The sequence below is a fragment of the Cyphomyrmex costatus genome, unplaced genomic scaffold (assembly GCF_001594065.2).
Source record: "Cyphomyrmex costatus isolate MS0001 unplaced genomic scaffold, Ccosl1.0 scaffold193, whole genome shotgun sequence".
NCBI lineage: Eukaryota > Metazoa > Arthropoda > Insecta > Hymenoptera > Formicidae > Cyphomyrmex > Cyphomyrmex costatus.
The window spans coordinates 758,982-786,157 of NW_017275965.1; the positions used below are offsets into that span (position 1 = coordinate 758,982).

At 35.5% G+C, this 27,176-nt stretch overlaps 2 protein-coding genes across 4 annotated transcripts in view; one reads left to right on the forward strand and one right to left on the reverse strand.

Annotated features, from left to right (window-relative positions):
• The window catches only part of Phyhd1 (Phytanoyl-CoA dioxygenase domain containing 1), a 140,927-nt gene that overhangs the window by 80,578 nt on the left and 33,173 nt on the right, over positions 1-27,176 (forward strand). The window lies entirely within an intron of this gene.
• LOC108772903 (uncharacterized) overlaps positions 9,540-27,176 on the reverse strand; it is a 21,296-nt gene continuing 3,659 nt past the window's right edge. For 2 of the 3 annotated variants that reach the window (XM_018538551.1, XM_018538552.1), the window contains exons 3-10: positions 20,421-20,482; positions 15,189-15,391; positions 14,302-14,579; positions 13,055-13,498; positions 12,199-12,402; positions 11,527-11,780; positions 11,315-11,445; positions 9,540-10,733 (exon numbers count right to left, since the gene is read on the reverse strand). In XM_018538551.1, the coding sequence (XP_018394053.1) occupies positions 9,616-10,733; positions 11,315-11,445; positions 11,527-11,780; positions 12,199-12,402; positions 13,055-13,498; positions 14,302-14,579; positions 15,189-15,391; positions 20,421-20,482 (2,694 nt within the window). In that variant the 3' untranslated portion in view covers positions 9,540-9,615. Of the gene's footprint in view, positions 10,734-11,314; positions 11,446-11,526; positions 11,781-12,198; positions 12,403-13,054; positions 13,499-14,301; positions 14,580-15,042; positions 15,099-15,188; positions 15,392-20,420; positions 20,483-27,176 lie in introns of those variants that run through there. The other variant, XM_018538553.1, reaches the window with a different exon arrangement.

A 27,176-nucleotide genomic window follows, 5' to 3' on the forward strand; every position in this document is an offset into this window, starting at 1 on the left:
GTAATAATGTCGCGGGGAATGAAACAACAGAGAAGATTCCGTGTAAATAAAGTTGCCCAATTAAATCCATCATGATGATTCGATAAAATTAATAAATGTGAGTGTATAGAGGTATGTACGAATAAACTAACAACGTTGTGTATGGAGACGTAATGGTTTCTGTACCAGCTCTAGTGTCGAGCCGATTTAATACTAGCTACAATGTTTGCCAATTGACAGGCGCTCGCTGGGGATATGGTTCTTGTCCCACTTTTCACCCGTTCCCGATCGATCGTGCTGGTATTAAGTGCGTATTACGAGGTGATTAATTTGACACTTGTGCCGTGTCTCTCCGCCTCCCCGCTCGTCACCAATTCGGCACGTAGTCCGGGAGAAACGTGCCCCCGGACTAACAATTTTCTACATTTAAATCAATAGCCTGAAATATTGAGAGCCGCCGACGCGCACATCCCCCCGTTTTGCTCGTTCATTACGATGATTAGGAAACCGTGGGGATTATTGCGAGGTTGAATTGCGGATGAGGCGGAGAGAGGTTCTTTCGGAGTAAACGCGAAACATGGGAATGTGTTTCAACGTGCGTTAATTTATAGACGAAGCTTAATGAAATACGATATATGACTGAATGCAAGTCACTTTATACATTGAAGGAAGCCGCAAAACTCTGACTGCTGATCAAAATGTATCGACCAAACGCACGGCTATTTAATTTTACATTTAAACACGATGCTTTAATAGCGGACAAAAACATATCGTATAGATTTCGTAATGCTAATGAAATATTGTATAGAAGCACATGTGCAATTTATTCAATAAATAATAAACACATTTACAGAAAATATTTCTTGTTGAAAGCTGAAACGTCTTTTCTCTATCAAAATTTAATTGGACGCTATTTTTGTTTCGTAACGCTTTAAATTTTATAATATTTTCTTGTTACAATTACATTTTGAGTAAATATTCCGAAACAGAAGGCTAAAATTCATCGAAGAATAAGACTTTATTCTTTATTTATATAAAATACAATTTACCAAAATTCCCTTTTTTATCATAGCATATACCTAAACGTATCTGTATCTCGATATTATTATGAAAACTTATTTCTGTTTTTGACAAAGTACATTTATATACATCAAATGCATCTATCACTGAATACTCTGTACGATATCTGTAAAAGAGAAAGAAATTGAATTGTGCAAATATACTTAATTAGATTTCCATATCATATATATAAAAGTACGTTGAATGTTATTATACGCGTAAATATGTGTTTCTCTCTATGCAACCGTTCCTCGTATTACAAAACTCGTCGCCTATCTGTCGTCCACAAAATTAAAGTAATGTTCTAATTAACGTGGGTTGCTCGTTATTTCTTCGAGTGCCGCGAGTGAGCCACTCTCTCGCGGGGTGGATATTGTCCAATTAAAGCGCCGCTCGTAATCGGGGATGAAAGAAAGAGAGAGAAGTCTGTAAAATGCGAGAGACGGCATTGTCGAGCGTATATCGGGAAGTCAGTCACCACGAGCCACCATAAAAGTTTGAGTGCGTCCCTTAATGCGGTATTCGCATAGGAGGAAACCCGCGGGGTAGAGAGGGTGGTTGCCACGGCGAGGATCGACTTGAGAAAAAAGTCATAACTGCCTTGGTTCACAGCAGCCCGTTCCGCCTGCTGCCTCCTCTTCTTCTTTTACTTCTCTCTCTCTCTCTCTCTCTCTCTCTCCCTCCCCCTTTTTCTGCTCGCGCTCCGCTCTTTTTCCACGTGCCGGGTTAGATTTTTCCAAAGCCCTCTGTCATCGTTGAGCTTTCGAGACTTTTCTGCAATGCTCCGTTAAGTTAGGTATACGTTACTCACCCTCCTGTCCCCCTTTCTCTCTTTTGCTGTCGCCTTTTAAATTTATCACGCACCCGCACTTATGTAAATCGTTTGCTTATGAGATTTAGAATCAGCCTATTCACTCACAAGATGTTACTTGTGACAATCAATACGTTCTACTTTAACTTTGAGATAGTTTTCACATTTATACTTTGGTCAATACAAAGTAAAGATAAAGTTAAAATAATAATCTAGTTGCTGATTACTTGAGAATATTATGTAAAAAGGCTACTTGTGAAAATTTTGAATTGATGTTTTGAAATGAACTTTATTCTTTGCCAAGCTCTTTGCTCTCATAAAACGAGATTCTCTTATGAAAAAAAGGATCTACTATTTTACGAAATTATTTGAAGAAAACTTTACGAGGACCCTTTGCAGCGATGCGGCTCGATCGATTCCGAGACCTAAAGTTTCATTGCGAAAGTCTGATCGCGTAAAAGCTCTTTTACGAGCAGTTTAATACTTGGAAGATACTAAAGGCGCATTTGCGTTTTTCCTTTTCTCCAATATGTAGGAGGCTTATATAAAGTTTTCATATATATAATTTGTATGATATGTCTTATATCATGAAATGCTTATTAAAGTAGTTTAGCTTGTCTAGAATCTTAGCTATTTGCTCAATAAACTAACACAATAGATATTACATATATGTGGATATTACATATAATGGATTGTCTCTTACAGTCTCCATCTTCAATTTATTGCAAATTTCGATAATCGAGTAATTACAATTGCAATTGCACGCGTACAATTATAACGATTAATTAAATCCAGATCATGCTATTCAATGGATTGTCATTTAGTTGGAGATTAATTGAGTGGCTGTTTTGTCTCTAAACTACATTCGTAGGGGGATACGTCATCGGGTTGGAATAGATGAACGAAATAGCATTGTATTGGAGTGACCGGTAAACAGGAATTCAGGAGTGCCCTTATCGGGGATCCAACATGCGGCCTGAAGATTTAAGCCACTTCAGTAGTTTCTTGGCCGGCGACATCCTCAAATTATACGGCGAACGATAAAACGAATCCTTCGCGAACTTCCCTTGAGTCGGGTCTTACGACAGAAGCCTCGGGGGTGCCGGGACTACTCCTCCTCGTTTAAATATCGTCCTAATCTCGTTGGCCGGAAACACCACGTCCTCTCTGGCTCTTCTTACTCTCTCTCTCTCTCTCCCTCCCCCCTTTCTCCCGGTTCCCGTGTCTTAATTCTCCGTGAGCGTAAACTTCGGGACCCGGATGACAAATCGCTGCGGCCGCGGATTATCCGCGGACGAAAAACTAATTAAGCCGAAATACCGCTTCAGCGTCGCGCCGACCGGAGCTCCATCGAGCGGATTCCGTCGCCCTCCGTGCCAAATATTTTCCGAAGCCGCGAGTATCCTCGTCCATCTCCGCGGCTTGTTCGTGCACCAAATACACGCGCCAAGTAGGAGAATCGACAAAAACTAAAATCGCCGAGATTCTCCCTTTCTCCATTCCACCTATCTAAATAGTTGTCTGAGTCCATAAATCCGGCTGCTTAAAGCTGACTCGTGCTGCTCGCTTAACCCCTTTTATGCACGACGTATACCTTTGTAGAATACCGCACGAAGTCCTATCGAGCACGTCGCGTCGTGATAACCGGAAGGTGGGAGGAACGTTCGCTCAGGTTCTGAAGATTTCCGTTCGCCAAGTTTTAATACCTTAAATCCGTGCTCTTGATTATAATGAATCTGACTCCAGTTCAAAAGTACTATGTGGATTCTATATAATACCAGATTTTCAATAATACTCTCGGTCGATTCTTCGACAATACGATTATTCGATTGTTACATCGAATTATGTTTCTTGAACAATTAAGGAACTTTGTCTTTTGCTTTTTTCGCGATCCGTATTTTTTGTTTTTTCTTCTTTAACAACTTTTCTTATGAATCATTTAAAGTTAAAAACAATTTCACTGCTCACATCGCTAATCAGTCAATTTAATACAAAATTTTTTTAATTGGTAATATACTGAAAAATTTCTAGACAGCAGCTAACGTGAATAAATGCTATGCTGGAAGCAACGGGACTTTTCTATTAAATATAGTTTATATTGATAAATATGAACAGTAAAGAGAAAGACAATTTTAATGAAGATGTCAACATTTGCCGCTTATGCGTTATATACGCGTTGCATTTTTCCTAGGCACACTCCTATACTCCTTTTCTCCTTTAAAAAGAAAAAATCTAGTAAAGAAACTATAAAATTGAAACTTCTTTTTTAAAGATAGGAGATTAATAAGACAATTTAAAAATGTATATATATATATTATTAATGACTAATTGGAAATATTACCTTCTGCTTTCTGTAGAAAGCTTGATACTGGTTGAGATTCTTCTCTAATATGATACTGATCCAAATCCCTCAAATGATCTTAAGATAATATCACCTTTATCTACAATAGTCTCATCTTTATCAACAATATCTGGATCTATATTTATTTTTATTGTTAACTTTAGATTATTCTTTACTGTGTATGTCGTGATTTCGTGATCGACATTGAATTCGGTAATTTCGTCTATTCTCGATTCTAGCATCGAGGAATATTCAAAATGGTTTGCTAGATATTGCAAGCAAGCTTTTGTATTATTGTATGGATTATATGTTTTACACCTTGATGTAAGATAAGGATATGGTTCACATATCTCATAGAGTGCATTTGGCAGCAGAAATTGCAAGTATCTTTTATAGTCCGTGACATCCATTTTTCTTGATTGTTCGCAGGGGTGGTCCTGATTTGTCGAAAGTATACTCTTCAAAAAGTCATATAAAATAAGCGTTCTTGGTGACAATAAATCTATCAAGGGCATACGGAGAACTTCCCTCTCGTGGGTATTTCTTGTAGTTTTAATATGTGAGTCTATTAACATTTGAAGATAATCTTCTGCCCCAGCTGAAGGATATAACTTATTTAATTTTTCAAGGGCGAACGTTATATTTGGCAAAAGTTCATCTAGTTTATTTAGTTTAGTGAAATTGAGCTCAGATTTGTGATCTTCAGTTGGTTCAGTGGTATTGATCTCGGGTTTGTGATCTTCAGTTCGTTCACTGGTATTAATCTCAGATTTGTCATTTTCAGTCGATTCAGTGGTATTAATCTCAGATTTGTCATTTTCAGCCGATTCAGTAGTACTGATGATTTTTAATTTGTTTCTTAATTGTTCAATATAACGCGTCAGAGCTTGCAAGCAACCTTCTACTTTGATAAAAAATTTTTCCCTATACTTAGGAGGATTATATAATGCTGCCCAAATGTCGTCAATTTTCTTCTCTCTCACTGTGTCGCAGTAGTTCTTCAAATCTTCTTCCTTAAAGATGTTACTAGATACATTCAATTCCTTTGGTAACAAAAGATTTAAAAAAGGATATTCAGAATTGGACCATGAGTAAGCAGAATATATATTTGTAGAACGTTCCTTTAATAATTCTTCCATAGCGTTGATTATCTCAATAGGGTTTTCTACAGAAATATTACGTAACCTATTTAATTTTATTAAGGACGATGTCAAATCGGATAATAGAGAAGATTCTTTGTGATCTTTGGTTGATTCGGTAGTATTAATTTCGTCTTTGCTTGTTGTTGAAAGGTAAATAGTTTCCTCGAATGCATGTGACACTATTACTAGGAGTAACACTATCAACAAATAATCCTTCATTGTTAACTTCTTGTTTAATGAAGAAAAACAATAACGATATTCTTTTAATCTCTCGATTATGAGACACACTATACAGCACACTTCAAAATCGTTTAAACATTTTTAGTGCGAGAGGATACTTTTATAGTCTGATGAGGCTTAGGAAGAAGTAGGACTTTTAACTGAGGAATGTGATAGTCGTTTATTTTGATAACAATATGAAAGCTTTTGAAGAACTCGGTGAACGATTAGATGGTCTGAATGCTTTTAGGCAGAAAGTATAAAAATATCTTTTCTTTATTGTCTATGGATATGATACTAAATGTATTATGTCACATTTTAAATGTTGCTTTAGTGTAAATGTATATACTTACTAATCATATACTTTACTATATATAAATATATACATTGATTGTGACATATATACTATATATATATATTAAGTTTTTAAATATATATTATCTTTTTATTCCTAAAATATATTTGATTAAGAAGTTTGGATAGGATGCACAAACTCACTGAATAACGTTAATTATTTCCAAAACATGAAATTCGTTACAAGAAAGTACGACTAATGTTGAATATCCTATTACTAGATGTTTTAAAATTAGTAATAATATAGATACCAATGCATACTAATTATTAAAATTGAAAATTGCAACTCTATAGCTGTCTACCATTATTTTGGTATACTTAGAAACATGGGCTATTGCATGGGGTATAAGTGTCGTGATACCTTGGAAGAGATATCTACTTGGAGAGTCTCTCTACTTGGACCAGTGCGCACCTTACTCTAAAGTACATTCTAAGACGGACTTACCTCGTTGAAGATTAAGCTTAAGTCCTTCCGACAAAGTGTCACATTGTTTCGTCCTTATCGTGGCAATTGACTTTGGCGCGTATCGTGTTGGCTGTACATTCCCCATAAGCCGCAGAAAATATTTTACGACAGCTTCCAAATAGTACTCCGAGAGCAGCTTTTTCTTACTAAACCGTTTGCATAAATTGCTCCGATTAAATGTTTACTATTCAACCTACCATTGATCTTGAATGCATAGTAATGTTTGAATCTCTGGAATTATTTTTTGCTTCTTACATAGAATCTTCCATTACAAACTGCCAAGATCTTTGCCTTTACATATATACATCTTTTCCTTACTATACATCATTTCTTATTCATTCCTAATGCAAAAATAAATTAGGTTAGTGGCTTATTTTGCGTTATCTCAAGGAACACGAATCTAGAGAAATTCAACGAAAATGAGTTCTTATACAAGATGCATCACGTCAGAAGCGAACGAGTCGCACGCGTACCGACTTTGTGATGAAAGAAGTGGAATAGAGAGAGGGGGAGAAAGAGAGAGAAGAAAGCTGAATTTTCTTCTTTCCACGCCACTAATAGAAGTGTCACGAACAGAGCCAGATCTTATAATCCGTTCGTGCTAATTTCAAACCGCATCGGGAATACTCAGGAACACGAAGAGCGATCGGACCACAGTTTTCCCAGATTTGTCGTCTCTCGGAAGCTTTAAACTTTTCAAACCGCTCATGGTACAGAATTCCTAAAAGTACAGATTACGACATTTGACTTTTGTCTTAATTTATCAATAATTCAAATATCTTGTTTTTACTTTACTTCTTTTTATAAGTTCGTAATAATTTTCAATGTATTTTATCAAATGTTCACACGAAATATTTGCCAGCCAGTTGTTTAACTATTAAATGAATATTGGACGGTATACATTAATAAAATCATAAAAGTTATTTAAAAATTTTAAATAATTAGCGTTTTCAGATTATTTCCTTTATCAAGATTTTACTAAGGATTCACAAATTGCCAATCAATAACGTATACAAATTATATCAAAAACTTCTTTTCACTTTATAAAACTGTAGATTACGCACATACACAATCTTGCATCATGATCTAAAGGGCTTTTCCTGTTCTCGGTAACATTACGAGCCCTTAAAACGATTAAGGACGGTCCGTTAAACGCACTACGATAGAAGAGCTCCGTCGGCCAGAGATAATTAAAAAGGTAATGAGTAAGCGGATATCTGCTCGTAAGCGGAAAGGAGAACGGTACGCCTTTAACACGGTTCGACAGGCGACCGATGAAATAATGACGCAGACGAAAAATCAATCCTCTCTCTCTCTCTCTCTCTCTGCAGATAGAGTTTCTTCGATATTGAAGGAAGCTTGAACTATTATCAAAAGTGTAACAACACTAATGATAATAGAGAAGCACAATATATCTATTTTTATTTATTACACTAACATTTTTATCTACTATCATTACATATCTTTAAAATGAAATACGACGAAGGAAATGGAGAGAAAAATACAAAACCAATGTATCGAAGATTTTTTTATTATTATACAATAAAAAATAATGAATTTGATGTCTTCTCAGATTTTTAGGATATATGGTATACTGAGAATCATTGCGTAATTCTTGATTTTACTTTTTCTAAATCTTTTGTCTGCCTACAACGCTTATACGATGACAATGATTAGATTTGTTGTAACGGAATAAAGCGATATATAACTCGTTATATGTACTCGTACAATATATTACAAGAACTTAATTTCTCAAACATGAACAAGATTAAGGTACGAGTGAAATCTTCGCACAAAGCTTTTTTATAATGAGAAACTTCGTCTTTCACTTATTCCGCGATCCGCATTTTCTTGTTTTTTCTTCTTCAGTAACTCCTTGCGAATTATGCCCTGCATGCCGACCGTGAAGATTAAAAACTGACAACTTTTGTCGAATCAGCATGATGGTGTTACGATAAACGTTTTTCCAAGAGTTGTAGTAACTTTGTTAATATTAAAATATTTCTCTGGATTCATCTAGTTTAAGTGTTTATATTACTTTAGTTTAAATGAGAGAATACAATACGAAAATTGAGGTACATCTGTTAGACAAAATTAACAGCAAATTTGAAACAAAACTTAAACATTTTAATCAATCATGTAGAAAATAAAGAAATAAAAATATTTAGACAAAAGCGACAAGATTTTTATAAAAATATAAATTAGTATATTTAATTTAAAGACATAATAATCGATCTTATATAATTTCTTACGTAATAAATTTATTAGAAAAACTCGATAAGGGAGTAGACAGGTTTATTAGAAAGATTTTTCGCAATTTTTTTAGATTATCCAAATACACTTAATTATTGTATGTAGGAGAGTGATCGAGGAAAATATGTTACATCATATAGTATCTATACAACATAGAATGTGTATTTACTAAGAATTTACAGAGATCTGGTTATTTGTTCTCCCTATCACGTATGAGAAAATATTTGCCTCTCGATGTGATCTAACGAAACAACTCAATTTCTTTTGCGCTACATGAAAAATATTTTTTAAATCCAAGTTTTCCTAAAAGCACTAAAACCAAAATAAAAGCATTGCTTATGAAGGAATTTCGCATCTTGCTTGTTTTCGGAATTTATCTTTGCCATATTGAGCACATGATTTTTATGCGTTAAAAAATAATGTTAAGTTTTATATACTATAAAATTACAATTATTAATTTTTCTTCTATATTGTTTTAGACGAATTTAATGTTTCTTTAGTAAAATTAAACGTTACGTTAAAAACTTTTCCTTTTAAATATCATTATTTTTTTAATATTAGATTTAAATAATTAAATATCTAAAAATTTTGCTGTAGTAACATTTCTTATATATTAAATTAAAAATAAAAATTTGTTTTCACTCTTCATAAAGGTTTACTCGCGAGTAGTAATTTATTTAGTTATTTAAAAAAGTATGACTATTTATCTTCCAACGTAATCCTCAAATTTTCATATCTATAATTTTATAACAGCTTGTATATATATAAATAAAATATGAAAGATATAAATAGTGATGTTACATTCGAATCTTTATGTTATATTTTAATCTTTATTTTTTATTATTAATTACATAGTTATTAGCTTATAGCGATCATGAATTAATGTATTAATTAAACATATTAACAATTTGTGTGGCACAAAAATTGTAGGATCATATTATCGCGCACGATCACATAACAGCAGACTACGAGATCACGTAATCTAAAATTATTAAATAAGTCTGTCATTAGAACCAGGATCAGAATTTTCATGATAATTGTCTGTAGTCCTGATTGACTCCTTCGTAACACCTAAACTTTTGTTCTTTCTTCGTGGCGGTGTAGGAATTTGCTCCAAATCCTTCGCTGGGTTTTCCACGTATTGAAACGATCTATTAGGTTTCTCGGGTGCTTCTCTCGCAGAACTTACACTGTCCTTCAAATCAGTCACGATGCTTTCGAAAAAATCAGATCTTGACTCTAATTCCGACTTGACAGAATCCTTGAAATCGGGACTTGTCGCCTCATCTAAATTTGATGCCATTTCATTATATGGCGATTCCTCGTTATTTTTCAAATCGACGTCTATCATGATCTTTTCTTCCCAGGTGCAGAAGGACACTTTTCTTTTCTTCGACGTCGAATCTCCGGGGGGCTGTTCTAAAGACACGGATAACCGATCTGTCTTATTCTCAGGCGTACTATCGACTAGAATGTCATCGTTAATTGAACGACATTGATCTGACACATTTCTGTCGATCACATTGTGTTTCTCCACAGGAACGATTTCCGGCTCGAGAAGCTTCTCCGCAGGAATCTGTTTACATTCCTCGTTCGCATTCTCTCGTTTTGTAATTTCGTCAGATTGATCCTCCTTTTCTAACATATCCGAAAGCGCTACCTCCAGCTCAGTGAGACTCGGCGTCATCGAACTGAGATTACTTTCGTTGGCTGCTTCGTCATTTAAAACTTTGAGCAAAGTCGAATGATCATTGTCTAGAATCTGGGCTTTGATCTTTGGCTCCGGACTCGGTGGTGGCGTCTTTACCCGGTGATCCTGGCAATCCTTCTTCAATTTGTTCGTCGCATCCTTGGCCAGCTTTTCATCGAAGAAATCGACCATCTCTTCGTCGACTCCCTCCAGCATCTCCTGCGGCAGTGACTCCTCCGATATCGTTCTGATTAACTTGTTCGTTACGTCGGAATGTGCACGCAACTCCTTCGACTCGTACGGATCGTCAAATGGCTCACTCTCGTTCGACAGACTACGGCCGAAGATCAGTCTCGATTGGTCGGATCGATCGGTTTCTCGGACGACGGCGCCGTTTCTGCAGGACCCCTCGATCGTATCTGCCAAATGGAACGTCCGCGGTTTAACTAGTCACGTACGCGAATAGTTGGGTACCTTCTACACTCTAGACGATTACCCGACCAACCGGGATAGAATCCAAGAGCGAATAAGTGCATGAGATAGGGAGGGATACGGAAGTTGCGGTCGGACATATATTCGGTTTACATAGTCGACGATTTCTTGTAAATAGAGAGAAGAATTTCACTCATCGTCACTTTTTCCCCAGACAGATTCGTTTCGAATCGTTTTCTATGGAATTTCGGAACGAGAAAATTACGGTGAAATGTTGAAAAGTTAAGAGAATTTCTAATCAAAGACATTCATCGACTAAAAATTAGAATTAAATTATATGATTTAATTATTATCAAGATTTTCAGAAAATGCTTAATTGCAAAATAAATTACTTTTAACGTTAATTTCAAATTTCAACAAGTTATAAAATGAATTCTTAATACATTAATTGAGTTCTTTTAATATGCGTGTTACCGTCCCGTAGTATTTATAAGTATATCTAACTAATTGTAAGTGTAAGTTTGATCAATTGTTGTATTTAATTATTGTAAATCGTAAATATATATACCACAAATCGAGCGATGAAGTGCCTCATTTAGAAAAAATGGTTCTCTACGAACTGGCGAAGTTCCTAACTCGCAAGTTGGTGATACTTGACAGATTTCCGACATCTTAGGAGGATCGAAATATTTTAATGATCTGAAATGAAATTGATCAGCATGTTACGCTATGGATTAACCTTCTATATATTTTGTACCGGAAATATATTGATTTTGATACCTGTTTTGATCTGTTAGCCAATCATCAGTATACTTCGATTCTTTATCAGAATCTATTATCGGCATTGCTACCTTGCCGAAAGATTCAGGTTTCTGCAATGATGAAGTTATATCTTGATCGCACGAGACTTTCATCTCAGTCGACTCTATTTGCCCGGCTTCAGTATTTCGTGAATAGTCAACAACATCTACACCTTCGGAAGGTCCTGCACTTTCCGTAAGTTTGTTGTTACGGTTTTCAATTCGTGACGTATTCTATAATGCACATTTTAGACATACGAATTAATTCAAATATATAAAGTAATGTGTTTTTTCACTTTATACGAAAGTATTTCAGTCATTTTTTTTTTTTTTTACTAGAAAGTGCAGGAAAATGAAGTTACAGTTGCTTTAAAGTTCCAAGTTCGTAGCGCTGCGAACTTTTGTTCCAATCCAATATTACATAACAAATGATATAATTTTGTCATACAAAGAGATGTACGATTAAAAATAATTTTTCTAAATAGAACGACGATATTCCGCGATGAAAATAAATTCGTGAATATTCCAAATCTACTTTGCTTTTGAAAGCAAGGATACGTTTCTTAATGCGATTAGTTTCTTTATCGGAATACCGGCGCTAACAGGCGATAGCTTAATATCGATTTCAACGCGGCTCGCTTTGTAAACGTACCTCGACAGAGAGACGTTGGTTCGAATCGCAATTACTGATGTCACTGAGGTCCCAATCCTCCAATTTACTTGGATCGTACTTCATGAATCCGCCATCGATGACCTCGTTCTCGCTAGAACCCAACTTCTCCAGCACTTGATACAGCGACAGGTGCTCCATGCTACCACGTCGCGGGAGGTAGTCCTCCAGACATACACTGGTCTTCTATAATCAAGAAATAATAACACAAGTGCAATCATCGTCTTATTATTAGTTCTATAACTTTCTTGGTACGCCAGCATAGCGAAACAAATCAAATTAAAAAGTTGACAGAAAGAAAAATGAGGAAGCATGTACAAAACGTGACTTTTTTTATCTCAAAGAGATATCAAAATATCTCTTTGATAAAGTAATAAAATATCATGACGAAAACTTTATACATATAATCAAACTTAAAGAAATTTTATGATTGTTTAATAATTGTGTAATAATCTAAAAAAATCTAATTATGTGACCATAACAGTTTTCACTTAATCGTTGTATACCTATATTTTAACCCTTAATATACACGATTAGATGATTTGTGTCTTGTTATTTCTTAAAAATATTACAGTAGAAGTACATAGTTTGCCATTTTTACTGTAAATATACAAACATTGTAAATGCTTTAAAAAAATGTTAAAGTATGTAGAAATTACTTAATAATTTATTTATGTTTGTAAACGTGATAAAAATTAATTTAGGACACAAACAATTCATCACGTCGTGTGTAGTAAAGGACCGAAAAATCATCATGTATTAATAGATAGTTCGATGTTTCAAAATTTCTGCGTTTGATCTCTATGAAATGAAATAATGGAGAATGATTGTACTGAACCTCGGAAAAAGGTGATAGGAAAGATTCAGCCGGAAGCGAGACAGTGCTGCTTCTGACGGGTCTCTTTGATTTCGTTTTTTCTTCTACACTTTCCTCGTCGTTCGTCATGCCTTTTACAGGATGCCTAGACACGTCCAGCTCATCGTAATTCGGCAAGCTAACGGTGCTATAGTTCTTCGTTCTTGTGTTTGCTTCCGGTCTGTCATCGTCCCTCGAGGAATCCCTGATCCGCCTCTCGAGCTCCTTCGACTTTCGTCTGTCCTGGCGATTAGGAGTCGAAGAGTCCTTGATCGACTGATTCCGGGCGAATCTCTCGTATTCCTTGTTCTCGAGAACTTTCCGGTGATGGTGGCTCGACTCCGAAGTCCTCGAAGTTTTCTTGTCGGCAGGCGTCCTCTTGCCGGAAACCACCTCGCTAGATATTATCCTTCCGGTGCCATTAACCTATCGAAGGAAGTCGTTATTTTCGTTATCGAAATCGAATAGAGCAAGGAATTCGAGATTAGCATAATTCCGAATAGTACGCTATATATGTTTCGTTTTTTTTATCTTTCTCGCCTAAATTGGATGATGCCATGCAGAAACGAATTAATTTATCAATACGATTTTGAACAAATTAAGTATGCAATAAGAAATGTTACATTACAGCATGTATTACTTTCTTCTTATATTTCTATGTATTATACATAAAATAAGTAAAACGTTGCCGTAAAAATTTTATAATTTGAATAAAATGTATTTTTTAATTTTTAAAGCGCTTTGTACAATGTGTTTTATTTTCGATAGCTTTCAAACTCTACAATACGTTTTACATTAGTATCTTCCTTATGTTTTTAAATTTGTAATTTATTAACTTTTTTATTTGTTACAAATTATGCATGGCATTTTAGAAATCATTTTCTTCGCTTGCTAACTTTTTTCTTATTAAATAACGCGGCATAATAACAGTCAATAATATTCCATGTACATGCATATTATGCATGTACGATTGATTTGTGTTTCTATAAATAAATATTTAATCGGTGCCGATTAAAATTGGACAGGCGAGTTTTACTATAAAAATACAAACCATTTCGTGCAATCAATGATATGCATTGCAGAGGACATACATAATTTATTAAAATTAACGAAAATGAGAATAAGCCAGTAGATGTTATTGAAATGTAAAAAACGTGCAATATTGAAATGATGATATATCCGATTTATGGGATAACTTGAAGAATATCAATTATGATGGTCTAACTCGCCTTATGTTCGTAAATCTCTTTCGTCCTTCGACCATCATGTTTCGGATCTTCCGTGCAAGTCTTTTCCGTTCCCCAAGTCTCGACTTCACCATTCTGGTTGTGGTTACTCGTCTTCGATCTGACCGAGAAATATAACGGTTCCTCACTCGTATCGCCACGGCTCAAATTATTGGTCACGTTCTCAGGAATCTCGTCCGGTTTTGGCGGCAAGGGTCTGCTCCTATTTCTTTTTTTTCGTCTCGGTGGTGGCACAGGAGTGATGTCCTTCAGATTGGCACCTGCGGCGATACATTTATTCGAATAAATGGTTATCGCACGCTCGATGACGCTATTCTGTCCTACATAACGACGTTTGTAACATGGAGATTGAACGAATTTAACGACTTTAATAATGCCAACTATATCGGTGGCCGTTAGTCGAGCAACGTTAATGCGACTCGTTAAAGATCTACGTAGTATAACGATAAATTATGCGGGCTTATGGCTTACGTTTGGACAAGAAACGGAAGAGAGAGCTGACGGTTAAATTTGCGAGAGCCAGAGTCCTGTTCGCACACTCCTGTTATGGCTTCATAACCGAGTACTTGAAATTGCATTCCATACGAGACGAAAGGTAGCAATATTCGTATAGACAGCAATTTCACGCAATGTCACGAAGTAATTCAATCTCATCGTGTTTTTAATTCTGTTAACTACGCTGTTTTTGCGAGTCGCGTTCATTAAAAAATTTTAATTAGATACCTTTCATCTTTCTTAATGCATTTTAGATTCCGCTGCGCGCCGCGCCGTAATTTCATTTTGTTTCGGTCCGGCACACGCGCTTTCGGCTCGTACTCGGTAACGATCCACCAATTGCCGGACAATCTGGCGATAAATTGTGAGCTTACAGCTGAATGTAGGTGTGGTAGCGGGACGCAGACCAGTGTCGACGATCGAGTTCGTGGGAGTTGAGCCCGTTCTAGGCGGGCTGGGCACTTCGAGATTGACGTCCACCCAGTCGCTAGGATGAAAAGGTCTGTCCACAGAGTCTATGCTCCGTCCCCTCGTGAGCACTTCCCTCGGTGGTGAACCGGCGTATCCTATTTCGGAACTACGCAGAAAAGATTAAGTTGAGCTTCTGCTTCCTCCCCCTAACGTGCTTTATAGCTCCGGAATGTAAATATATGACAGCCACGAATGAATTTGATACGTGCAATCGATCATCGAGTATATACTGCATTAAATTTGTGTGAAAACCCATTGCGATATGGGTACCTTAGCGATATAGATTCTAGTAATCAAGGAAAGAAGCGCATATCAAAGGAGAAGTGGTTTTTGAAAGGCACTCAGGGGTGATGTCACTGCATTTTTTCAAAAACCACTACTTTTCAATTTATCAGAAACTATATTTAGAATGCTTTTGAAATTCTTGAAATTTTTCTCAGAAAAGTCCATTTCAATTATCAGTAAAGACATACACGATTTTATGCCGGTTAGCAGATATTTTACGTATCTGTAAGGCTGCACTGCATTAGCGAGGGATAACCAGCTAAGTGACATGGTTATAAAATAACATTTTTCCATTAGAGAATTTAAATATGTATTTTTTCAAACACAATATCTCCTATATACTCGTATAATAAAATTTGTCATTGAAATGATGTACAAGCTGAATCGTTTAAAGGTTTTTTTTCAAACTTCACGTAGTTCCTTGCGAAGTAGAGAAATTTACAGAGAAAAAAAAGAAGGAGTACGATATAAAAATTCACATTCTTTCGTTGATGTCGCAGATGTGCAAGCAGTCGACTGTTAATTTTGTGCCACTTTCGAAACAATTTATGTTCATCAAAAACTACAGCTCGATGCACCGAAATAATCTGGAATCGCTACGGCGCTACACATAGCTTATACGGTTTATCGCAAATGCATTCCGTGTTTCTTCGCGTCCCTTGAGCTGTAACTCTTTCGGGACGCGAAACATTACCGGAATTTCTCTCATACAGTCTCCTGCTCGTGCACGAGAGTGTGCCTTTCAACTTCGTATAAAATACCCCCAGTACACGCGAACGATTTCAAAATATCTATAAAGAAGAAAGAATTCCGTTCGTCTCGCCAGAATTTATCAGTGATTTAGTTACATCGGGCTAGTATCAATATAAAGTAATATATGATAAAATATTAAATTCTTTCAGTTATAAGCATTAACTGAGTTAAAACAAAAATTTTTTTCTTTGAGAAAGAAACTAGCAGTAAATATTAATAATGCTTCTTACTCAATATATGTATAATATCATCATTGTGAACAAGAAACAAATCTAGGAAAAGAGGAACGATGCGTTCTCTCTTAATATGTTCGTTTAGAACAAGATAAAACTTATACAAATAATAAAAAATAAATTTGTTCTGTTCTAGAACGTTTAGAAAATATTGTGAATAACTAATAGATCGATGGTTTATCTTATTTAATACATATACACACATACATCGCGTGTGCGTGTGTATGTGTATGAGTACGATTACTCGTGCTCTATACCAGCGAGGGACCCTAACAGCGTGTGACACATGCAGTTTATTTACTATGTTAACCCGCGCACATATATACGAGCCGGTGCATCGTAATTTATGCCTCAGCGTGCGCGAATAATTTACGCGAAATGATCATCCTCGTTGTTCTTGCGGGCTCAAGTGAATTAAAATTCACATTGTTGGAACAATTTGTACCGACGAGCGGATTATTATAAGCATATCTCTATTTTACGAGCATATTTTATCAAAGTATATTCATAAAATGTGCGTTATTATCAACACATATGTTTCGATCGGCGATTTTTAAAGTCCGATCATGTCAAGAGATTCATCGATGCGATTTATCTTTAATAGGATACGGCTCTTCAGCAATTTTTTGCTAATAACACGTAAAGTGATGAACGATAAAATGTTATTATGTTAAACGCGAGGTTTTTCATCGCTTAATTTCACCTTTACGGGCTTTAATGTGAAAATAAGCAGTACTATCTACGTCGCTAATTACACTCTGATGATAAACACCGGTTCAACGTCGCAGGCAGCCTAAGTGAACTATGAAGAATATCTTGCCAGTTACGAAACTGCTGTGAAATTACTATGTAATTTTACAACGTGGACCCGTTTCACTCGTTATACAGTACGAGTTATTAATCAACGTTATCGACGAAATAAACTTTCGCCATCGATAACTCGCGCAGATTGAAATTGACAATTAACTTTGATTCGCACTACACACTACATAAAGCTTGGAAAGTATTTCTTCTTAAAAACTATTATATACATATATTATCTTTAATTTCTCTTGATATATGTAATTAAAAAATTATTTTTTATATCATAATTATGTCAAATTGAATACGTTATATAATGTGTTAAAAAAAATTAATTGAAATATTTTTATTTATTTACATTGAAATTATGATTTATCAATTATAACTTGAAAATGAAACATGGCACAAATGTTTTATCGATTCAAACTAAAATATTTTAATGAATAAAATTGTATCTAACATTGAAAAAGTATTGAACGAATTGCGAAAACGTTAAGTGAAAGTCTGAAACCTGTAAAGTGTTTGATAAGCTCACCTTTGGCTCGCTACGCTCACATATGAGTACAAATATTCATGTACTCTAGGTCGTAACACGATATGAGAGGAATGCTTGTGTAACCACATAATATGTTTACCGATAATAAATTAGAAATATTAACTCGTCATGTGCAAGGTAGCGAACCAATCACCTGTTCGTTACTATCGCGACAAAGTTATCGATTGATTCAATCTTTCCCCCAGCAAAGCAAAAACATTTAATTAACGTAGCCACGCGTACACCATTCGGCTAAAAAAAGAAGATTGAAGAGAAAGTAGATTCCTTTGAACAGGTATAATTGAGCAGTAGTAAAGTCTAGCATAGTTCTCGTAAAATATAACAAGCATGTCATTTGTACCTGGTTCTCATCCAGATTTCTAAACGAATTATTGTCAACGTATCATGCTCATCCATTAATACGATTTTTTAAATATTGCTATAAATTTTATGACGATTGCTGATAAAATTACTAAGTAGCTAAAAATACAAAGATAAATTTTTTTACGGAAAAGTATATGAATTTTGATTAAAATTATAAATTGTTCCTTTATCACATCTTTGCTGTAACTGAAAACTTCAATTTGAATTTACTCCATTTTACAACTTTTATAGCTTATCTCTCTATCTTTACAATATATGTAGATATGTTAAATATGATAACGTTGGACTCTCTCTGTCTTTCGCATATACAGTAGGTTTTAGACGTTATGAGTCTAAAAGTGTTCTACTGATCCTAAAAAGGAATCGGTAGAACAAGGCGTAGGATGAGGACAAACTAAAGCGACAGACCCACGCTCGATCATCGCCGTGTGGATTCATTGTCACATAGCCTAAAAGCTGTCTGAATATAGGATAAACCTGTCACACACAACGTAGATTCTTTCCACAGTAACGAAAATCAGGAAACCGTCGTCGTCCTGCTCGCAACGCGCCACGCATTTTACATGTAACGTGTCCGAGGTCCAAAAATATTCCTCTTTCGAAATTCGATTCCTCTCCTTTCGCAATCGACACGTTACAATAATCCGGAATTCAAACGAATCGAATATTGCGTGTTATCAATAATTTCTCATAGATATATCATAGAAAAAAGCATGTAAATTGATAGGATCAAGGATGAAATATAAATTATCCTGCATAGACTTTTACTTTAAGTATTCTTTACAAAATATTCTAATCGTATTAAATATAAATATGTTGTAAAATATTTTGCATGATAAAAAAATGTTTCAAAGAATCAAATAGATATATCAATCAAAAAGAAATTCTTCTTTCTCTATTTGAGAAGAAAAAGAAACCTTTTTTTTACATTTTTTAGTATAAAGAATTGCTCTAAATCATTTATTAAAGCATAATTCATTTTTTCTTTTATTCAAATTGCAGACCAGTGTAGAAAAATCCAAAGTTAAAACATTCGGACCTCGCAGTCTTGAGAAAAAAATTACTGAATGTCTAAATGTGCTGCTTCGATTTCTCTCAAGATCGACGAACTGATTGTAGCGCTTGTGAGCATATGATTCAATTACGAATAGTGGCAAGGTAGAAATAAAATTACGTTATTGAGTTCGACGCAGCGTTCGCCATTCGCTGACACGAGAGTGTGACCATTTAAGGTCGAGCCCGCCACCTCTCTCAATTCATTGTAAAGTTAGGTTCACCTTCGACGCTTACGCGCTAGGTCGTTTAGATTTCACCTCGAGGCTGTTGCCGTCGCATCAGGAAATTGCGTTCTTCTCTCCTTACGTGTGATATATCGCCATTTATTGCACGAAGGATCATAATCGTGATATTACGTGTTTCTATTGCGAAAAGATAGCATCGTTTATTTTAATTATAACATTATTGTTGTCTGTACCATTCTTTAATTTTACTTTACATCATCATTTATATTATCGGGAAAGTAATTGCTTGCGATATATACGCAACGTAACATTGCCCGATGTGTGATGTCCAATTGTATTCATAATATAACTTTCGTACCGAGTGTTCCTGGATTAGCAGAAAGTGGATGTATAACGCGATTACCTGTCCATTAAACGAATAAGCCATCAAGTCCATTGTCCAGCTCAAATTAGCGGACCTCCTTTCATAAATTCTCTTTTGTAACATACTTCCTGTGTGTGGAATGATGGCATGTACGATAATATTAATTGCATTAACGGTATAGGTAACACAATTTTTTCGATGGATCATCAGGAAGAAGCAGGCCTAACCGCATCACTTTCTATTAATTCAGATATCTTTCCAGAATTAATATGATTGTATCGATTATAATATTCCCCGACCACTTCTAAGTGATTATCTCCGACCTATACGTTCTCGCGCAATTAATAGCAACGATGATGCACGCTCTTGGCAATAACCGTCAGCGAAATTACAGAGCGAGGTGACTCTTAAAAGCGACACTGAAATCCTGTTATACTACGTCCGGCAAAACTTGCGTGCAGCTTTCTATGATTTGCAATCGCAAAATGCCCGAGTAAGGTTTGAAGAAAAAGAGAAAAAAAGAAGAAACAGACGCGTACCTCGTAACTCTTTGCGTGGCGCCTCCTAAGACCGAGCCTTCCTCCTTTAAACTTGGATAAATCTGGAACAGAAATATAAGCGTGAATGTTATACTTCGTCGTTCTACGTTCCTATGAAAGTTTAAATGAAGAGAAAAGTAGTACCGTTTTCATTGTTAAATAGATACATGTTCTTATTAAGTTGTAGACTGAGTAGAATTAATGAGAACATATCTAGCACATCGTGAGAAAAAAAAGAAATATATAGTATGCATAAAGACAGACAAATGATTTGCTAAATTCTGAAAAATCTGAAGAACACACTTTCACGAAGAAATTTTAATGAAGAAAAGGAAATACTTTTCGCGTCGCACACATTTTGATCACTCTAATTAATAAATATTTGGCGGTGTGTGAGTTTACCTTATAAGACACGATGAAAAAAATCAAAAACATCGCTTATTCAGATTTCGAATGCAATTAAAGAATTATTTTAAAGTGAATAATAATGGTTTACAATATCAACTATGAAGCATGAAATAATTGCATGAGATTAAGCAAATGATTCTATCGATTCAGTTTCGTCGATGGCTTATAGGTAGCACCATCGAGGATTAATAAGTCATTAACAGCATAATTACTTCGACGCGCCCTTAGGTTGGGAGAATACGAGGGCAATTCTCTAAGCGGGCGTTGAGACGCGAGGTGGATGAAGGATCGTCGAATCGATCGCATGGAGAGAGCCGATTAAGCTAATTCGCATTACCTGGCTCATCGGCTCGTTTACTCGACCGAAAACCATAGACGCAACCGATTGTGCCCTAGAAATCCTTTTTGAAAAGTTTGCGGCCGCAAAAATCCTACATTTTTGTGACTGGCGGATTAAAGATCACCCGTAAATCTTGTAGATAAAGTAGCTGCATCAATTTTTTTTCTTTCAGCTTACTCTTACAATTCTGAAATCTCGGCTCTAAAATGTTGGAGGACGACTCTCATAATTCTTTCGGAGCAAACGGAATTTTTCGTTGCAAGATATTGCACAGAAAAGATTTGACTTTGAAAAATGACATTTTCACTAAAATATTGTGTAAAATTTGCTTGGGTGGGGAGAAATATTTCTCTAAGAAATTTTAGACGACCGCAATTTTAGAAATATCTTTTCAGTGACATACGTATATGCAGCTTGAAAATTAAATATTGAACGCAATTAGTGTATCCAATTAGCGAGCTTTGTATGCAATTAGTGTTAGCTTGCTACTTATTTCTCGATAAAATTAGAAACTATTAACAAAATTAGAAGCATAATACGCGTTAACTAAATTAGAGACATCTGTTTAATAGAGGAATTGCATAATTTTATATTTAGAACATTGCGAGTATTTTGCCAAGTTATTTACGATCAATATAACGATAATTTCCAAACGCTTGCGTTATCTTTCAATTTAGTGGAATGTCTCGGGAAGACGACACAAGCAATAAGCTTAACGGAAACACGACTTGGTCCCTGACACTCTTGTCGAAGGATTACACAATCGACGGCCATCCTGTGCGAATCGCGTTGCATAATACCTTTTGTATCCTCGCGGGGCGCGAAAACACGATGGCGTGTAAGATGTGTGAGTAAGCATTGGTGAGTTCAATACTGCTTCGTCGTCTTTACGATCGGCCTTCGGCTACAAGATATCTCAGATGACTCGCCCATGTGACGCGTCAAATGTTTTCAGCACGTTGAACAATTATTTCCTTTACTTATCAACGCGAATGTACACTCAGCGTACGCGAGATCCGCTCGATGTTACATTCGTTTAAAAGAAAAAGATCTTTTTTTTAAACGAAATTCCTTGGAACAATTCTACAATATATTTAACCTCTTAATAATTCTCTCACTGAAAAAGAGCAGGATTATGTTCCGATTGTGGGTGGATAATGATATTTCAAATGCCAAGCTAACTTATTCGATTTATCCGTGAAGGAGAAGAAAAACATCGGAATCGGTGCATAGCGGTCAAAATCATTGTTTCCTTCACGCCACGATGATTTAACAATTCGAATGCGTCAAACGAGCTCTGACTGAAATGTCATTTTTTGCCAATTCTGTTCACGTTTTAAAACGAAGAGCGAGCGAACGCGTATGCTTTTCCCTTTTCATTAATAAGAGAGAGAGCCATCACAACAAATAAGATTGTAAAAAAATTATTTTCTTAAATTACGAAATCATTTAAGAACAAACAGCTTTGCACAGCACACGTTGTGCTTTCTTTTTATCTATTTCAATTACTTAATTTGAACTTGATTGTATACATAATTCGTAAATGGAGCTGCAAAAAAGTGAGTCTCCCCGGTGTTTCTGCTAGACAAATTCGAATTAAAACTCAGTACATGGCAGGTAATCACAAGTAAACGAGCCAGAAGGAAAGGAGGAGAAACGATGTAGCTTCGGCGTAATACAGATACGTTGTAAGTGCCGCGGCAAATAATAGGGCGTTAACGAGATTAAACAGGATGAGAGGAGCGTCCTTGCATCGATCTCGCGTGGCACGGTGAGATGGCAATGTACGTTACCTTCCTATATGTAAGTATATATCCACGTATGCTGAACAGCCCTTTGGAAATCGTACACGTGTCGCATGGCCGTTCCTCTGGGCGCGGTTTACATTGCAAATTTGTCGGGAAACTTCTCGCGCGCGACACGTTGCCCGGCGAGTCAGTGAGCAAAAGTTATTTTGCCGATTAAGTTACGCCACGAACCAGGACCCGGATCGCTACTGTCCGAGAGTATTGTTTCAGTGAAATGTTGTTCGCGAAACGCATTCGCCTGGTCTTTCGGGGGTTCCGACCAACTATTTGCAAAAGTGTGGTGGCAAAAAAAAAAGAACGTCCGCGTTCTTGCAGCAATAAAACGATGTAAATCGAAACTTATCTTTATATTTTATTAGAAAATTCCAAAGCGCGCGTTGAACTCGTACAAAATAAATCTCGTCTCGCATTAAATTTCCGATCGTGAGGGATTTTTCGCAAAACTCGATGAAAACTCTTGCATAACATTTTAGCGCCGAGAGAATTGAATCGCATGCATGCATGCGAAAAAGGTGTGGATTTCCTGCCGAACAAAATGAATCTAGCGAGTTTAGTGCACTAGTGAAGAGATCCTTCCTTTATCGCTTGTAAATGCATTTTGCACGACGGGTTGTTTCGGCAAATATCAGTGCGGCAAGAAGTTGAGTCCTAGCGTGAAATCTGCGCGCATTACGCGGCACCGGTTGTTACCAAAGTTTTATTATATCTTCGTGACAGCGGGCAATTTTCTGGGTTCCTGCACAAATATCTAAATGTAACTTTCACTATCTATTAATAATATAGTAGCGTAGGTCGATCGACCAACGTCTACCTCCGTGAAGCTGCGATTACGTTGTCAAGGCGTCTGCGAATTGTCTTTTCCGATCGCAGGATTATCTAACAAAATTTAATGAATGCAAATTTTTCAAAATTGCATTAATGTCTAACTGTGCTCAGTTCGATATATAAACGATATAATATAATTTGCGTAGTATAGTTTTCTTTTAATGTAAAAACAGAAACTAATAATATACTTTTTTTTCTAAAGTATAAAAGAGTTAAAACTGATTCTATATCTTGCTTAATTATGTAACTTTTCTTTTAGCGTGATCCATAAACAATTACTTTGTTATCAATCATTTCAACAATACAATTTTTTTAATTGAAAGTGCCGAATTAAAAGTGGCAGCTTTATGTTGATCAACTTGACATTTTATCAAAACTGAAGCAGAAGATTTATAGTCTTGTCAGTGCTAAGTTTTAATTAATTAATCAATTTATACTACAAATGTTATAATAATCTCATTAAAAACTTATGCATAAAAATTCATAAGTTCTATCACTATGTTTTAATCAACTTCGTATAACACTGAAAAGTGCAACGAATATCTGGAAGAGACTTTAAGTTGTGACACATTGATTATTCATACGAATTCATAAGAAACCACAAGAAAAATCTACTGATATGCAAATACCGTTCGCTTCGCTAGCATAAAAGATACAATGCCACGTTTTATGTAATCTACATACCTATATTCTACTGCTAGAGCGGTACTAGGTACCGGTGCTTCAATCACAAGTACATGGTGTATATCACGCAAACGTAATTGTATTCACATGGTTCTATAAGCTCTCGCGTATACATGGTGTACACACACATACGCGACTGCACAGCCGTGCGTCGCTAAGGATGTTACGTTTTCCATTTCGACGAGCTCATGCATAACAGTGATATTAGTAACATATCATTAACAATTCAAACCAGGTCGACTCATCAAGGTTTCTTCAGGCCGATATATTTATTAATTCAAAACGTAAATCTAAGTTAAATTGATAGACAATGTCGACAGTAATTAATAATGGCAAATTAAAGCTGTTAAATTGTTCTTGTTAGACAAAAAGAGGAGGATTTTGTATGCCAAAGGTCTAAAAAACTTGAATCGTCTATGAAATATAGAATGGCAACTGAAAAAAATTTGGAGAGAGAGAGAGAGAGAGAGAGACGTACCGAAAGATATAATATAATATATTCTTTGAAATGAGACAATCCTTTAAAATAGAATGTTAATGTAGAATAATATCTTCTTTTTTTACAGTATTGTGATTCGAGATTGCGCCCACCATTCTCCAAATACGTATACGTATGTATATACATGCATATGAATCAGTAAAGTATATTTTTTTAGTCGTGCCCGCAAAGTAGAAATCATGTCCATAATGTTGAATGCGATAAGGAAGAAAAGACCGGAAACTAGTTAGACTAACCACCCTGGAACAGTCAGTTATCATGTTTTCGCGATAATCTTAACTCACCCTCGATAAAGATAACTAAAAGTAATCGAGACAAAGTTCCATTGCAGTGCATACTTATCGGTCTAAATTACACCGTTAAAGCTTCGTATTTAGATATAATCCGTGAAAAGCATAAGGCGTTTTATATTATACCAGTTTCGAATTCGAGTTTCTAGGTCGCGGTTGAGAATACCCGTTGCAGAAACAACGTAATCGTACAAATACAGATATCATATCAATCCCGCAATTTTATTGTAAATACGGCGTATACGACACGAATCCGGAATGCTGCGAAGTGGCACGCGACGAGGTACACACAGGATGAATGATACACGCATTCGCGATACACGTCATACGAAAACATTATTTAATCGCATCTAAAAATATCTCGATAGATCGCAATTTAGCTTCGATGGCGCAAGCAAATTGTTTGTAACTATTTAAAGCGTGGGTGTACCAGGAAGGAAAATACATTAGCGTATACAAGTAACACACAAAATTATGCATACAAAACAAAATATAATTAAAAAATTTCTCTCGTTTTTTGCAATGCAAATTAAATAATTAAACAGTCTAAATCGAGCTAAATGGATTTAATAATAATAATTCTTGTTCATATATTTTACAATATAAAAAATTTAACTAAACAAAAAATTTCGTACGTTTCGGAACTCATAGGTCCTTCTCTTCAGCGATTCTTATTTCTCAGATGTTTGCGTCGTTGGATTGATAATATTTTCTTGTAAGCGTTACAGACATGCTGATATCAATCATAGTTCAGATTGATTTTCCTGTTCTCAATGCAAGTGTACTGTAAAGGCATGTTAGACAGGACCATCATTACAAGTTCGTCCGATCGAGTTGAACGTAGATGTTACAATGATTGATATATCAGCATGTCTGTAACGCTTTATCACGCATTACAAGAATATTATCAATCCAACGATGCAAATATCTGTAAGAATCGATGAGGACCTGTGAGTTCCGAAACGAAATTTTTATTAGTTTTTTTGTTAATTTTTTATATTGTAAAATTTAAGAACAATAATTATTATTATTAAATCTATTTAGATCGATTTAGACCGTTTAATTATTTAATTTACAAAATGTAATGTTTGATCTGGAGATTAGACATACATTGGTATTCCTATACACATTTCTCCAAAACCGAATGTTCAAATTATTCCATCACGTCATAACTTTTTTATCGATGGAAAATAGCTTGATTTTCCAGTATTTTTAGAGCCATTTACGATCTGGTTTTTTAAGGTACAACCCGAGATAAAAGAGAAAATTAGAGAAATTAAATTCAACGATAACACCAAGTAGGTTAAAAATACTGAAAAATCAAACTACTTGCCGTTGATGCAAAAAATTGTGATGTTGTAGCGTCATTTAAACATCGGATTCAGTTTCGGAGAGTCAAAATACACTAGAATATCATAGTATAATTTCCGTATCAGAAAATTTGTTGTGTGTTGTAATTATCGAATATGACGCCAACGATTGTTATGTTAGTATATACAATCTACGTAATTTGCATGATTTTTCGGTACACAAATAGAAAGGTACGCTGTGGAAATATTCGAGCAGGGAGAAGAAACAAGAATATTTAGAGAAGAATAATACTTGCGTTTACATCACGAATATTTTCTCTATTTTGCCCTGAGGACCGCAATAATTTTCTAATGAATTGTTTTTCCGATATGAATATAACAAAAACTGTAAATATCCAATATGGCGATCTCACGACCCGATTTTTTCTCGTACTGTTTCTTACACGAGAAATCCTTGACGTGAGCTGTTTTCTCATTTAACACCAAACTTATCATATCTTATCTAAATGACTGTACGCGCGCATAAGTTACTTCTCTTTCTCTCTCCCTCCTTCTCTCTCTCTCTCTCTCTCTCTCTCTCTATATATATATA